The following is a 15,660-nucleotide window of genomic DNA, read 5'->3' as shown; positions in this document are numbered from 1 at the left end:
GAGAGAGAGAGAGAGAGAGAGAGAGAGAGAGAGAGAGAGAGAGAGAGAGAGAGCATGTATTGAAGGAATGATTAATGAAAATTATATCATCTGCTTGCCTTGTCTCTGCACCTATTTGTATGTGTCTTGTATCTACATCTATTTGTATGTGTGACAGTCAGTGAATGTATATGGGGTTGGGAGTGGGGAGGGTATATGTGTGTATGAGAGCATGTGTTCGCCTGTGTGCATGAGCAAGATAGAGAGAGTGCTTTCTTTCTTTCTTTTTCAACCTTGGAAAAAGTTGTTTTTCTTCTTTGACTTAGAGTGGTAGAGTGCATAACTTCTTTGTGAACAATATAGTGTTTTCTGCATATAACTTTGCTTAACTTAAGACTTTTTTTCCTCTGTCAACAGTCTATATATTTCGACGAGCCTTTGGAAAAACCTGAGGAAGATGTAAGTATTTCAACTGATGCACTGTCTAGTCTACTCCTTGCTGTACTGCTCGATGTCCTTGTAGCTTGGGTGGATTGAAATTTCGACAGATCATTTAATATCTATGGAGTTGCTGAGATAATGACACTTTTAATTTGAACATGTTCATCTGTTTGCAAAACTCTAATTTTATGAACTGTCAGTTAAAAAGAAACACACATGCATGAATATGCTTATATGCATACACACACCCCCATACATATGTGCATGCTAACACACACACACACACACACACACACACACACACACACACACACACACACACACACACACACACACACACACACATTAGCATCAAATCAGCTTCATAATGTTTCTTGCTTGACATTTCTCAAGTTGTATAAAAAAAATTCTTTCAAGTTTCATTTAATTCATTCAGCGTGTTACAGATAAAGTGATAAGACTGAGAGACAGTAGCAGTCTTTGTAAGGGCTTTTACAGTCATATTATTTCTTTTGGTTCAAACAAATCTTCAGTCAGAGTTAAACACATGGCCCACAGTCATTTAGGAACAAGCTAACAGCATATGATATGCTCAAAATTATGAAACGAAACTTCTTATCAACATCTAAACATTACACGAAAACACTAACAAACAGGTATGTAGAAAACAAGTTGGCTAGCATGTCCACTGTTGAAGGTTTTAAGTAAACTGAAAGCTCTCAAGCCACAAAAAGGTGGTGGTGATTTTTGTTCTTCTTTTGTTGATTCATCAACAGCAAAATTTCTTTCACTGCAGGCAGGGAAAATTTCTTTTCTTTCTTCGCAGGCAGAAAAACTCTTGTCAACATACCAAAGGCTCAGAACAACCGCAGAAAGTGTTGGAGTTTTTTTTGTTTTGTTTTTTTCTTTTGTCTTATTATCAAGGACAAACAAGAGAAAATTACTATCTTTCTGTCTTTGCAGGAAGACAAATTTACTTCCTTTCCGGCAGAGAAAGTATGCATGCTGTAGGTGCTATGGCAGAATCGGTTAGGTGTTGGACTTCTGATCCAGTAGCATTCATCAGTGATGAGGGTTCTGTGCCCTGTTTTTTTGCATGGTATTGTGTCCTGGGGAAGGGCACTTTGTTGCAGTTTTTCCTCACTCCACCCAGGTGTGGCTGGGTACCTGACTTCAGTTGGGGAAGGTGAAATCAGCAAAAGGAGAGGACTGGGGCCCACCTTCCTATGCCAAAACGTAGACACAGTGGATATGAATTTACTGCCCTGATGGCTGTGAAAAACTATGGAACCTTTAAACTAACTTTTAAAAGACAAAAAAAACAAAAACAAAAAAAACAAAAAAACAAAACAACACCTCAGTGCAGGCACAGGAAGTCTTTTTTTTTTCTTTTTCTTTTTGTTTTTTTGCTTCTATCATCCAAAACAACTCTTTCTTTTTGCAGGCAGAGAAGTTACCTGACTGGGTGGAAGGGGAGCTGGGGGAGTCTGTGGGCTCCTCCCTCTTTCGAAAATCGGAGGGCCTGGGGAACCCCGCTGCCACCTCCACCTGGGTGTCCAACGCGGGCTCCTCCCTGCACGGCATGCGGCAGAGGTTCAATGCTGTTTTCTACTCTCCCGCCAGACACAGGCAGGGCCAAGTTTGTCAATGCTCGCTCCGCATGGAAGCTGCATGGCCAACCTGCTTGCTGCCCTCCTCCCGTTTTGCTAATCATTGGAGAGGGGACAGGGGGATTCATTTGCTTCACTGAATAACTGAGGGACTGTTTAACAAAAAATCCTTTGGAGGGATGGGGTCTGGAAAATGTATACACGAAAAGTGGTAACCTTTGAGTGCTTTTTATGAGTAAAGATTGATTTTTTTTAACAGTATGTGTACTGTAGTATATATGGATCAGTCTGCACACTTTGACACCTTCTTGAAATTGAAACTGATTTCACATTAAGTGCAGTCCAGGAATTTGTCTGAGGAGCTTCTTCATAAGAAAAACAACTTAACCCCAAAACTTTTTTTTGATCATTGTTCTGTCAAAACAAAGTCAGAATGAAAGACAAGCAGAAAAAAAACAACAAACTTCTGTAGAATCATGGACAAGGATAACAAAAATGATGAACAACACATTCAAAAAAAGGTTCGACATTCTACTTATTCATTAATTCATTATAGTGTTGACAGATTAACTAGTTCTTCAATCTGCAAATGGAGGAAAGCGTTGACCAAATGAGAAATCTAAAAATCATATCCAGATGAACTCACCATTCGTACTGAGCCCACTCACAGCATTAGATTTTGATCAGCATCTGAATTAAACACTGTCCACTGCCTATAACCTCAGAACATGATGCTACGCTTAGCTGTGTGGGGATGACAGAACTGCACAGCCCTGCGACTAAAGATGGCAGTTATTCACAGGAAGCACTCATCAGTGTATTTACTAACAAAATATGGGCTTTCCTTTCTTTGCTTTCTTTTTTTTTTTCTTTCTTTCTTTCTCTTAGGGAGAGGGGGGTCCCCTTTTTCTATATTTTCAATGGATATTCACATGGTTATTAAACACTGTTCATGTTGGCTTACGTATACACAGCCACATTAACACTACTTTTTTGACTCACTTGTGTAAACAAAGTGAGTCTATGTTTTAACCCGGTGTTCGGTTGTCTGTGTGTGTTTGTGTGTGTGTGTGTGTGTGTGTCCATGGTAAACTTTAACATTGACATTTTCTCTGCAAATACTTTGTCAGTTGACACCAAATTTGGCATAAAAATAGGAAAAATTCAGTTCTTTCCAGTCATCTTGCTTAAAACAATATTGTACCTCTGGGATGGGCACAAAAAAATAAAAAAAGAAGCCTAATTATATGCAAACTGCATTTACTGTTATATTTATATTTTTTGTATTCTCTAAACTTGGCACTTTCACCTCTTATTCTGACACAACAACAAGAGGAGTCATTATTATCATTTTTTGTTCAAACAGGAACTTCTTTTGCTAAGCATGGAATTTTTATTTATTTTGCAAACGTTTTGGTGCAGATAGTAAAAAAGGGAAATTACTCTGTAATTAATGCTAGGGGACTTAATTTATCACAAGTGAGTCTTGAGGGCCTTGCCTCTCTTGTTTCTACTTGTGGCTGTCAGTATCAGTTCACTATAAGACCACAGTTCAGAGGAGGCTCTGCACTGCTGATATTATAAGCCTCCTCAGCAGTGTTCTGTAGTGCCTGTTCTGATGCTGTGTCTACATGACCCACATACTAAAACCCTTTTCAGTACTAACAACAGTAGTTAGGAGCCAGACCGAATGAATGTCTCTGCTCTGAAGAGGAGACTGACATGGAGAGATGGAAAGGAAATAGAAGCTTAAATCACGTTGGGAACACGGAAGTTTTTCAGTTTTTCTGTCAACACCGAATGAATAATGAGGACTATCATACTGGTGCTATGGTGATCCATTTTGCATAGACACTCCATCGTATGGTTTTATTATGCCCTTTCTTTTGTGAGGAAAGTGCATTTTCTATCTGATTCTCCCCCCCCCACCCTCTCTCTCTCTCTGTGGATCTGTCCAGCTCATTTCATCCAGAATAATGTTAATTAAAAACAGCTGCAGCTGCAGCTACTACAACTATGGCTGCTTCTGCTGCTACTACAGCTACTACCATCACTGTTGCTGTTGCTTTGTTACTTCCCTCATTTCTTTGCCATCACTTCTAACATAACTCTAATGTTTCTATACATTCTATTAGATACACTTCTAAAAGCAAGCTTGAAAGGAATGATTATGCTTTGTTGTCTTAAGTACTATATATATATGTATATATATATATATATATATATATATATATATATATATATATATACACATAAAAGAAGTTGATACACTGTGCTCTGAAATATTTCTGTTCTTTTTTTTTGGGGGGGGTGGGGGTGGGGGGGTGGAACCATCAACAAAAACAAACAAAAAACAAAAAAACAAAAACTTGCTTCGGACAGGATGTGCATGACCTACTAAAAATCTACTAAAACAGTGGATTTTAAAGCAATTTTTGATGATTCTGCCATTTTTTCAGTTTGTTTTATTGATACAGATGAGTGTGGATCTCTCATGTTGTTCTTTTCGTATGTCACTATCTCCTTATTTCTATGTTTATTATTTGTTATTTTTTATGAATGTTCTGCTTACACAGTTTTGCCTAATCTGCATCAACACATAAGTGTACAGTACAGTATCACAGTATCATAGTGTACAATGCAGTGCATCACAACACGTTACAGACAAGCCAGTGCAAAACGGTGGACCACAATTGCATTATTGATGCACAGCAGTTCAGCACAACACAGTGCAACACAGCACAGTGGAATATTGTCCAACTCAGCACAGCACAGCACAGCACAGTGCAGCACCACAGCACTGTACAGCTCAGTATAGTCGAGTACACTGCAGTACATTACATTACAGCACAGTATGGTCCAGTACAGTACAGCTGATTAATAGTTCAATACAACACAATATTCATACTGAGCACATCAGCTGTAGTCAGGACAGCCGAGCTTGAACATTACCAGAAAGACTAGACTTAGATTTTGGAGGGTTGAATGAGGATCAAGACCCTCCCTCCCTGTCTCTGCCTCATCACAACACCCCCTCCAACACTCCACCTTCATTCCCTGCTCCCTCCTCCTTCCTGTCCCTAAAGGACAGTGGCTTGTGTCAAGAGGAGGTGGTGGTGGTGAGTGTGTGTGTTGTTGCAGGAGGAACGGGTGGAGGTGGCAGACTGGTTAAGATACTTACCTACCAGCACAGTGTCTGTGAGGGTTTAGGTTCGACTCCTTTTATCACCCTTTCACCCAAGTTTGACTGGAACATCAAACTGAGCATCCTGTTCATTTGGATGAGATTATAAAGCAAGGTCCCTTGTGGAGCACACACTTGGCGCATTGAAAAGAACCAGTGGCGACGTAAGTGTTGTCCTGTGGCAAAATTATGTTGAAGAAATCCACTCTGATAGATACACACATGTATATGCAAGCCCTCAAGGCCTGACGAATTACATTGGGTCATGCTGCTGGTCAGGCATCTACCCAGTAGACGTTGTGTTGTACGTCCCCAAACGCAGTGATGCCTCCTTTGGAAACTGAAACTGTGACTGTTGCAGACCCCACACCAGCATGGGCATCACGCTGGACAAGGACCCCGGCCTGTCCCCCATCAGGGGGGACCACCGCCAGCACACCGGCTATTCTGCAGTAAGGCTTTTTGTTTCCCTTTACTTCTCACAAAAACCGTCACATTTACGTCACACATGTAAGTCATGTTTACAGCATGCAAGACGTGGCATTATTTTCGTGGTGTGCAGTCAGCATGTCCTTTTCCTTTCTTCTCTTCCCAGCACCAGAGTCTTGGGGTCTGTTTTCTGCTGTCTTTCTCCTGGTGTTTGATGTTTGTTTTGCCTTCATTTCACTCTCTTCAGCCCTGGTATTGATGGCCCTGTGTGGTTGGCAGGGCTTCATGAACTACAAAGATGGCTTGACATTTCCCTCTTTTCATGGTTCTATACCTTTTTTAAGTTTCCTGTTGTTGGGTTTTTTTTTGTGCTTTTGCTTTGTTTTTTTAACAGCATTTTTTACATTAGCCGTTTTCATTTTTGTCTCCCTCTCTGTTGCTTTGTTCTCCTTTTTTCAGGGTGTGGGGGGTGGGGTGGGGTGGGGGTGGAGGTGCTGGAAAGGTTGTTTGTTAGGCTGCCTGATCTTTTGAGAGTCGTTTTCCTCATGCTACTCAATTAAAATCTCACATGCACAGCCTCGGTCATGTTCATGTTCATTCTGATGCAATCCCAGTGCCAGTGGTCCATAGAAGGGCTACCAATGCTGGGTCACCTTTAGGCAACCCGCCAGATAAGACCCTGCACTGCTGCTGAGTCACCTCAGTGGTGTTCAGTGGCTGTGCCTGTTTGCATTACCCACAGCGAACGCTGATGTGGACTGCATACTCGACATGGGCATTTAGTCTTCAGCATTCCTCTACATGTAAGAGAGATGAAGACATTCAGTAGGTTTGCATGCTCTGCTTATCTGGGAGATGGGAAAATTCACCACCATTAACCAACCTGAAGCTGTGCTTGGATTTGGACTAGACCAGCAGTGGCAATACTGGACAAGAACCGACCTGTCCCATCAGGGGACAGCCTGCACAGCTGCAAACCTCCATTCTGCATGTAGGCTTTTGTTTCCTTACTTCTCAAAACGTCCATTCGTCATCACTGTAATCATGTTTACGCATCTGACGTGGCATTATTTTCGTGGTGTGCATTCTCATGTCCTTTTCCTTCTCTCTCTTTCCACAGATCTTGGTCTCTTTTTCATGCTGTTTCTTGTTTTGAGAGTTTGTTGCATTCATTTCAATTTTCAGCCCTGGTATGTGATGGCCCTGTGTGGTTGGCAGGGCTTAATGAGACTCAAAGTGTGCTTGACTTTCTCTTTTCTGTGTTCATAACCTTTTTAGTTTTCTGTTGTTGGTTTTTAGATTGTTGTTTTCCTTTGTTTTTTATAGCAGCCATTTGTTACAATTAGTACGTTTCTTTTGTTTCTTAAGCTGTTGTGTTTACCTTTTTTCAGGGATGGAGGGAATGGGAGTCCTCACATATGCCCTGATGAAAATTCAGTGCTCTTACCACTTGGCTGTAGCACTGTTTTAAGTACACAAACATAAGGATTTTACTTCTACTTTTGACTGTAACAATATGACCCAACCAGAGCTGGTAAAATAGCAATGAGAATGGTATATGGCTGCCTGCACAGCTGCAAACCTCCAATCTGCTGCTGTCTCTTGTTTCTCTCTCTGTCTCTCTCTTTTCTTTCTCTCCTCCTTGTCTGTGTCTCTCTGTCTCTGTCTCTTTTTCTCTCTCTCTTTCTCTCTCTCTTTTCACTTCACTCTCTTATTTTCACTCCCTTCTTATTTTGAAGAGTTTGTGCAAGCATGTAAATGTGTGTGTGTGTGTGTGTGTGTGTGTGTGTGTGTGTGTGTGTGTGGTTGTGTGTGTGTGTGTGTGTGTGTGTGTGTGTGTGTGTGTGTGTTGTTTTTGTTGTTGTTGTAAACACTCACTCTAGTTTTTATATCTGTTCAGGCTTTTGTACAGAATCACTTTATATTCTTCCATGTTTGTGTTGTTGCATAGCGAATGCACACATGTTAGTTACCTAATATACATGTTTTCTGTTTTCTTTAAAGACTGTTGTGTTTACCGTGTCTCTATCAAGATGAAGAGAGACAAGAGTGATGTGTGTATGTGTTTGAACATGCATGCGTGTGAATGTTAGATACAAATATATATCCGTCACTGAACTTCTCATGCCATGATACGTTTTCTGTTTTTTGACCCATCAAGAACATTTCACAACATTTTGATGGAAATCTTAACGACCAACACCTTTTTCTCTTTTTTCTTTTCTTGTGTTCTAGATATTCTGGAGGGTGTAGGTGATAACAGATAATTTTCCTTAGTTTCCCCTTTCCTGTATTCCTTTCAGAGAGAGATACATCCACACAAAATCAACACACACACACACACACAGTCACACAGACAAACTCTGCTTGCTGACATTGCTGAGCAGGTTGTCAGCGCAAAAGCAAAGACCGTTGAAGGAATCATGCACACACAAAAAAGTATAAAAAAACAATAACAAAGAAAACAAATTTTCCATATAAAATAAACAAACAAACCTTGTTGGTAAATGTCATGACGGGCGCAATAGCCGAGTGGTTAAAGCGTTGGACTGTCAATCTGAGGGTCCCGGGTTCGAATCACGGTGACGGCGCCTGGTGGGTAAAGGGTGGAGATTTTTACGATCTCCCAGGTCAACATATGTGCAGACCTGCTAGTGCCTGAACCCCCTTCGTGTGTATATGCAAGCAGAAGATCAAATACGCACATTAAAGATCCTGTAATCCATGTCAGCGTTCGGTGGGTTATGGAAACAAGAACATACCCAGCATGCACACCCCCGAAAACAGAGTATGGCTGCCTACATGGCGGGGTAAAAACGGTCATACACGTAAAAGCCCACTCGTGTGCATACGAGTGAACGCAGAAGAAGAAGAAGGTAAATGTCACGTTCCTGGGGTGACGTCCCCCACCCATCATCCGTCATATCCTGTTATTCTCCTGTTTTTCTCTGTATCAAATTGCTCCTGGCCTGCTGTTTTGTGCTGTAGAAAGGAAAACCTCATTGGGTTTTAGTCGTGGAAGGGCCATGGCTCAGCACAAAGGTTTGGAGTAAAATGTGCGTCAGCAGATGATGGATTTGTGGGCGCCCCCCCCCCCCCCCATGCCAGCACCCCATGTGGTCAGGGTTTGTTTTCAGTGGTCCAGTGTGCTGAGCTGGGAGGAGGTCATGGGGAGGGTGTGGATTTCCCTGGGTGTGAACCTGTCCAGGGCTTTGTGTGGGGGAAACAAGGATTGAGCCGTGGTGGGATTTGTTTTGATTTGACGGGTCGTCTGTCATCAGTGGTTTAGGCTATTGTGTTCATAAATTCTCGTGGTGTGTGTGTTTGTGTGTGTGTGTGTGTGTGTGTGTGTGTGTGTGTGTGTGTGTGCTTGCTTATAGGCATGCACACAGATACATACACATACCCACAAACATACGCATGCAGGTCACACACACACACACACACACACACACACACACACACACACACACACACACACACACATGTACACACACACACACACACACACACACACACACACATACACACACACACACACACACTCACAAGCCCACACCTCTTGACTCACAATAATTCCAGCCAAAGAACTAGCCTGCTATGCCTCACCACAAGCTGCTGCAACACAGTATTGTTGCTGAATGTAACTGGAATATTATGAGGGAAAGTGGACTTTTCGCTTTTTGTTTTGCATGTATTTCTGGATGGGGTTTGTAAATAACAAGCCTCTCTCTCTCCCCCCCCCCACCCCCCTGCACCCCTGCCTCCCCACTGCTTTATTTTTTTCAGTTATTGTCTTTCTGTTGTGTGATACCCACCCTACAGCCCCATTCCCCCATACCCTCTCTTCTTACACCTTTCACCCTCCCCTCTATGTGTGTCTTAAGTTGACCTATTGGTTTGTATTTTCATTGTGCATCGTAAATTTGGTTGACTATATAAGACATGGATCTCATGGTTTTTTGTTTTTTTATTTGATTGTTTTGTAACAGCGGAATGAAATATCCAGTAGAACTAGTTGGGTTTTTTTTGTTTGTTGTTTTGCTGTTGTTGTTGGTTTTTTTTTTGTTGTTGTTGTTGTTTTTTGCGCTATTTAACCTCTGTCATTTTGCTCATTCAGATGAATGTTATGTCACCCTTTGCCTTTAAGGGGGCGATCCACTGTCAGGCACTGTCTCACAACACTGGCATTACATAGCATGTTTCCAGGACTGAAAATTACAGCACCACTGAGAGGGATCTGATGTCTCATGGAGATTAAACCTGTTCTATTTTTTGGTCCGACAGTGGTATATATGATAGCCAATCAAATTGCGTATTGCATGACACTGGTCAAGCGTTTCATTTTTCTTTATTGCACCTGGCAGTTGCCCCCAGCTGCTTGTTGATGACAGCAGACTTGACTGTGCGACTGACTCCAGCTGTCTGAACATGGGTAACTGAACATGTATCAGATGCGTATTTCCGTTATGAATCACACTGCGCTGTTGTTTGACTGTGTCTGACTGTGGATCGCTGTCTTAAAGTGTCAGTAAAAGTGTGTGATAGAAAACAAATGGGAAATGAGCATATGCGCTACAGTGTAAGGAGCTATGGTTGTAGGACGATGTGAGATTGGTGGTCAAGAGCCCCCCTCCTCGCAGTCGTTCTCCTACCGACCGGGAGCGCCGTCAGCTTCCAGGTATGTTCCTGTGTTTGGTAGGAAGTGGAATTCTGGGATTTGGGTGGGGCAAGGGAAGAGGAGCTAGCTAGTAGGATTTTTGTTTGTTTGTCTATTTTTTAGGAAATATGTGCCTGGGTTTTAAAAGAGTAAAAGAATTTAGATAATTTTCAGTTTATGTACTGTCAGTAGAAAAGATTAGAATATGACCAGTGAATGTCTGGCCTTATTTCCGTGACCGCTAACAACAGTCACACAGAAAAGTATCATTTCAATTCAGATTTTATCATGATCTGTAGAATCTTTCCCATGACATGAGTAAAAAAAAGTTGGAGGGAAAAATTGAATTGTTTACTTAAAAATGTGATCTTGATTTTTGGTGCAGGGCATATGGTCACACTAAACTTGGAGTGCTCATTATTTTGCTGCAGTGGTATTTCACAGTTTGTCAGGATCATTCAAGAAATAACTAAGAAAATGAAAAAGCAGTTAAATGGGCTTTTGATTTAAGAAAATGAAGAATATATAGTTAACAAAGTATTTCACTCTTAGAAAAGGAAGAAACTTTTTTAGAAGAATTTTGGTCTTTGAAAATGTGCAAACATTTTTTTTCCTAAAGTTCTTATGTCAGGCAATGAACAAATAGTTATGAAAGGATTTGAACTTGAAATGTGTATGGTTGTTTCAAAACGTCTTCTATTCTTAAAGAATAAATGAGCATTTGCAAAGAAGGTTCTTGATTTTTTATAACAAATATTTGAGAATAGATTTAGATTTTAAAAAATGAACCATTCTATAAGTTCTTGAATTTGCAAAAGATTAAACATAATGAAAAATAAAGCCGAAAATGAACAAATGAAAGTCAACTATTTAGAATTTATAAAATAATATGTTGATTTTTTTTTTTTTTTTTTTTTTTTTGATGTTTGAAAATGAAAAAAATCTAAAAATCTTTTAAATTTCGGAAATGAACAACTATTAAGAAAAGTCTTCTGATTTTGAAAAACAAAAACAAAAATTAAACACGAAAAAAACCTAACATTTTCATCAGTCTTTTGCACTCAGTAGATAAATTCAAACAGGTGTTTTTTAATAAGGCAAGTCAAGTCAAACTGATGATTTTTCACAGATTTTGATGGAAATGATATATAGGTTGAACCAGGTCTTTTTTTTATACTGAAGCACATTGGGTTTTCTCATCTGGGATTTGTACCTGTCTAGAAGATAGATAAAAACATGCAAGTTTCTCCAGAACATAGGTTGAAACACTCAAGTTTCTGAAGAACATGGGTGAAAATACCAAAGCTTATACTTGACAAGAAGATAGCTAAAAATGCTAAGTTTCTCGAAAAGATGCGTAAAAATAACTTAGTTTCTACAAAAGATAGGTAGAAATATCTGGCTTTCTTACCTTTTTTTTTTTTTTTTTTTTTTACCTGGCTATAACATAAAAAATACCAAAGTTTCTGTGGAAGACAGGTAAAAATACCAAAGTTCCTTATAACGTTTGTGAACTTGGTGTGAAACTGTTTCTTATCTGTGGTCTATCTGTGGTCTGATGTATCTTATCTTAGGTGAGAATTTTATCTTATATTACACAGCAAGAAGATAGGTAAAATATCTTATTTTCTCACTTAGGTTTTTTGCTCCTGGAGAGAAGATCGGTAAAGATATAAAAGTTTCTCTTTAAGATAGGACTAAATGTCAAAGGTGTTCTCAAAGATAGAAAAAGTCATCAAAGTTTCTCCACAAGATAGGTAGACACCTTAGTTTCTCATCTAAGGTTGTAGCCAGAAGAAAGGTGTGAAGTACGTAAGTCAGATAGATAAAGGCACCAAAGTTTCTCCACAAGATAGGTAAATACCTATGTTCCTTATCTAAGGTTTGCACATAGTCAGAAGATAGGTGTGAAGTACCTAAGTACCTAAGTGTTGTCACCTCTGTGGCAGATGTCAGAGCCAGCCGTGGTTCTCCAGAAACCAAGGTAAGGGAGGTAGGTTGCTTGCCAGTGGATAAACATGTGCCTGTGTTTTGTAGATTTGCTTTCTGGTTTCAGTATGACTAGCACAGTTGGACTTTACTCTAGTAATTTAGAGGCATATTCTGAGTGCAGTGAGTATTGTTATTATCATTATTGTGGTAATATGTAAATTATTGTGATCATATTATCTTATTAGTAATGACTTTTCTTTCACCCAAACATATTCCATTTCTGTTCTTGATTTAACTCTTTTTTTTTTTTTTTTTTGGTTTGTTTTTGATGTCAGTATATATTCATCATATCTTCTTAACCTTTTCTTTCAACCTGCAGCCTCAGTTTATCAGACTGCACTGTTGGGATGTTTGTTTTGGTTGACTTCATCATATCATCTTAACCTTTTCTTTCAATCTGCAACCTCAGTGTATCAAATTGCATGGTCGATATACTTGTTTTGGTTGACTTTTGCTGCTGAAATAGTGTGCTTGCTGATCATCTATATAATGAGTGTAGATTCATAATCCTAATTACTGTAGATTCATGCCGGTTTTGAGAACTTTTTGCTTGAGGTATTGTAGCGCATGGAGTAGCTTAGTATTGCAATGTGTGGTTGTGTCTCATCTGTAGTGGACTATGTAACATTCTTGTCACGGTTACATCTCTCTGCATGAAATTCAGGCTACACTTAACAAGGTTAGCAGCATGCAAGCGTTATATTTCGACCCTTTTTTCTGCCATCTGTCTCACACATATGTTCTGTTTACCATCCAGAACTCAAGTTTGCTGCAACATTTTGCCATGCTGTGGGTTCTTATGCATGAGATCAGTAGCTGCTGCACCAGGATGAAGTATGAATACTTTGACCGCTCATCAAGTTTAGTGGTTAAAGGGTTAGAGGTCCCATTGCCTTTTACAGCTATCAGGGCAGTGTGGCCTCTCCGAGGAAGGCAGGGTTCAAATCCTCTCCCTCCACCGTTTTATCTTCCCCCATCCAAAGTCAGGTACCCATTCACACCTGGGTGGAGTGAGGAAAATAGGAGGAAATGTGCCTTTCCCAGGGACACACACACAAAAAAAAACATGGTGTAATGGGGCCTCAAACCCTGATCACTGGTGAACACTGGATCAGAAGTCCACCTAACCAAATCTACCACAGTGCCTCCTATCAGTGGACAGAGCAGAAAATAAAAAATTCTGAGACCTTGTCATTTTATACATGGAAAGCATTCTTCACTGTGTCACTGTTCCTTTATAGATATTATTATGTGTATGTAACTAAACGTTGAGATTATTTGTCTTTTTGATTTGAACATATATACAGCATGAAGGTGGGGATTAGCATCGGTAAGAAACATGTAGACAGCAGAGGATATATTATACTCTTTTTTTTCTTCTTTTTTGTTTTGTTTTTTATTTGAGCAGCATATCTCTACTTGATAAGTTTTGTTTGCTATCTTTCAGTAACAGCCACTTGTTAGAAATCTGACATGCATTTAACTTGTGACATATCTGTACAAATTATAGTATTCTGCTTATTGTAATTGAACACATTTGTTTTCTTCTTATTTTTTGTGTGTTTTCTTTTGTTTGTTTGGGAGTGTGCATTTTCATCTTGATTCACTTGCTTCATCTCATGCTGTTTGCTTTGTTGGCAGTGAAGTTCCATTGTTGTTTTACTGTGCCTTTTATTTTCCATGATAGTCTTTTCTTTGTTTTGGTTTTTATCGTTTACATAACTGCAAGAGGTAAACGCTTTTCATGTGTGCAGTTATGGTGTGCACATACTTGTTTGTGTGTCAGTATGCATGTGTGTGTGTGTGTGTGTGTGTGTGTGTGCATGCATGCACATGTGTGTGTGCAAGCACATGTGTGTGTGTGTGTGTGTGTGTGTGTGTGCATGCACATGTGTGTGTGCAGGCACATGTGTGTGTGTGAGAGTGTGTGTGTGTGTGTGTGTGTTTGTGCAGGCACATGTGTGTGTGTGTGTGTGTGTGTGTGTGTGTGTGTGTGTGTGTGTGTGCTTCACTCAGGATGCTGTCGATTAAAACAACAATCACAAAACAAAAATAAAACAACAATCACAAAACCAAACCCTGTTGTGCGACCAGAAAGATAACTCGTTCAACAAAACAGCTTTTTATTCAAAAGCATTTATGCCAAAGGACAGAGGCTGGTGAGGAAAGGCTGTCTTGTCACTAATTGTAAACAGCCTTGATGGCGCAATAGCCGAGTGGTTAAAGCATTGGCCTTTTTGTCCCAGGTTTGAATCTCGGTAATGGTGCCTGGTGGGTAAAGGGTGGAGATTTTTCCAATGACCCAGGTGAACATATGTGCAGACCTGCTTGTGCCTGAACCCTCTTCTTGTGTATACGCAAGCAGAAGATCAAATATGCACGTTAAAACTCCTGAAATCTATGTTAGTGTTCCATGGGTTATGGAAACAAGAACATACCCAGCATGCACACCACCGAAAACGGAGTATGGCTGCCTAAATGGCAAAATAAAAACGGTCATACATGTAAAAGCCCACTTGTGTGCATATGAGTGAATGTGGGAGTTGCAGCCCGCTAACGAAGAAGAAGAAGAAAAGTGAACAGCCTGTGGCCAGATATTGTTTTATTGACTCACTTGTGTAAACAAGTGAGTCTATGTTTTAACCCGGTGTTCGGTTGTCTGTGTGTGTGTGTGTCTGTGTGTCTGTGGTAAACTTTAACATTGACATTTTCTCTGCAACTACTTTGTCAGCAAGAAGAGCATTTCCATAATCTAGTCTAGATAGAACAAAAAAAAACAAAAACAAAAAAAAACAACAGACCAGAGTCTTTGTGGTTTCTGCGGTTAGATATTGCCGATTTGTCGGAGTGATGCATATGCTGACCTACAAATGTGGTTGATGTGTGTGTCAAGTGTCATGTCATCAGAGAGCATGTAACCTAAATTGCATGCTGATGCTGAGAAAGATATGTCTGAGGTCCCTACCAGGATAGATGAAAGCTTAGGCAAATCAGAAAATGAGCGCTTTGAGTGAATGAGAAGTGCTTCTGTTTTATCGTTTAGTTTGAGTTTGTGATCTGTCATCCATGATCTGACATCTGTGATGCATGACTGTAAAGTCTGTATGGTTTGACCTATTTCTGTAAAGCTGCGTGTCATCTGCGAAAGATTGACTGGAAACAAAGTGACTTTGGATGAGTGTATGAAGAGGTTTGGTGTACATGATGAAGAGTAAAGGACCTAACACAGAACCCTGTGGAACTCTGAACGAAACAGGTGCTGGTTGCGATGAGTGATTATTGATAATGACTGTCTGTATGCGACTTGAAAGATAGCTTTTGACGCAAGAAAGAGCTGATCCTGAAACCCTATAGCAGTGATGAAG

General features: G+C 40.1%; 1 protein-coding gene across 6 annotated transcripts in view; it reads left to right on the top strand.

The window, feature by feature from the left end:
- Nucleotides 1-15,660, top strand: part of LOC143292894 (centrosomal protein of 112 kDa-like) — a 98,198-nt gene that overhangs the window by 56,528 nt on the left and 26,010 nt on the right. For 2 of the 6 annotated variants that reach the window (XM_076603566.1, XM_076603560.1), the window contains 5 exons: nucleotides 397-438; nucleotides 1,865-2,049; nucleotides 5,576-5,666; nucleotides 10,246-10,324; nucleotides 12,253-12,296. In XM_076603566.1, the coding sequence (XP_076459681.1) occupies nucleotides 397-438; nucleotides 1,865-2,049; nucleotides 5,576-5,666; nucleotides 10,246-10,324; nucleotides 12,253-12,296 (441 nt within the window). The remainder of the gene's footprint in view (nucleotides 1-396; nucleotides 439-1,864; nucleotides 2,050-5,575; nucleotides 5,667-10,245; nucleotides 10,325-12,252; nucleotides 12,297-15,660) is intronic. The other 4 variants (XM_076603562.1, XM_076603563.1, XM_076603564.1 and 1 more) reach the window with 4 other exon arrangements.

Source organism: Babylonia areolata, chromosome 18 (genome assembly GCF_041734735.1).
Source record: "Babylonia areolata isolate BAREFJ2019XMU chromosome 18, ASM4173473v1, whole genome shotgun sequence".
Classification (NCBI taxonomy): Eukaryota; Metazoa; Mollusca; class Gastropoda; order Neogastropoda; family Buccinidae; genus Babylonia; species Babylonia areolata.
This window is presented reverse-complemented; position numbering and strand designations above follow the sequence as displayed.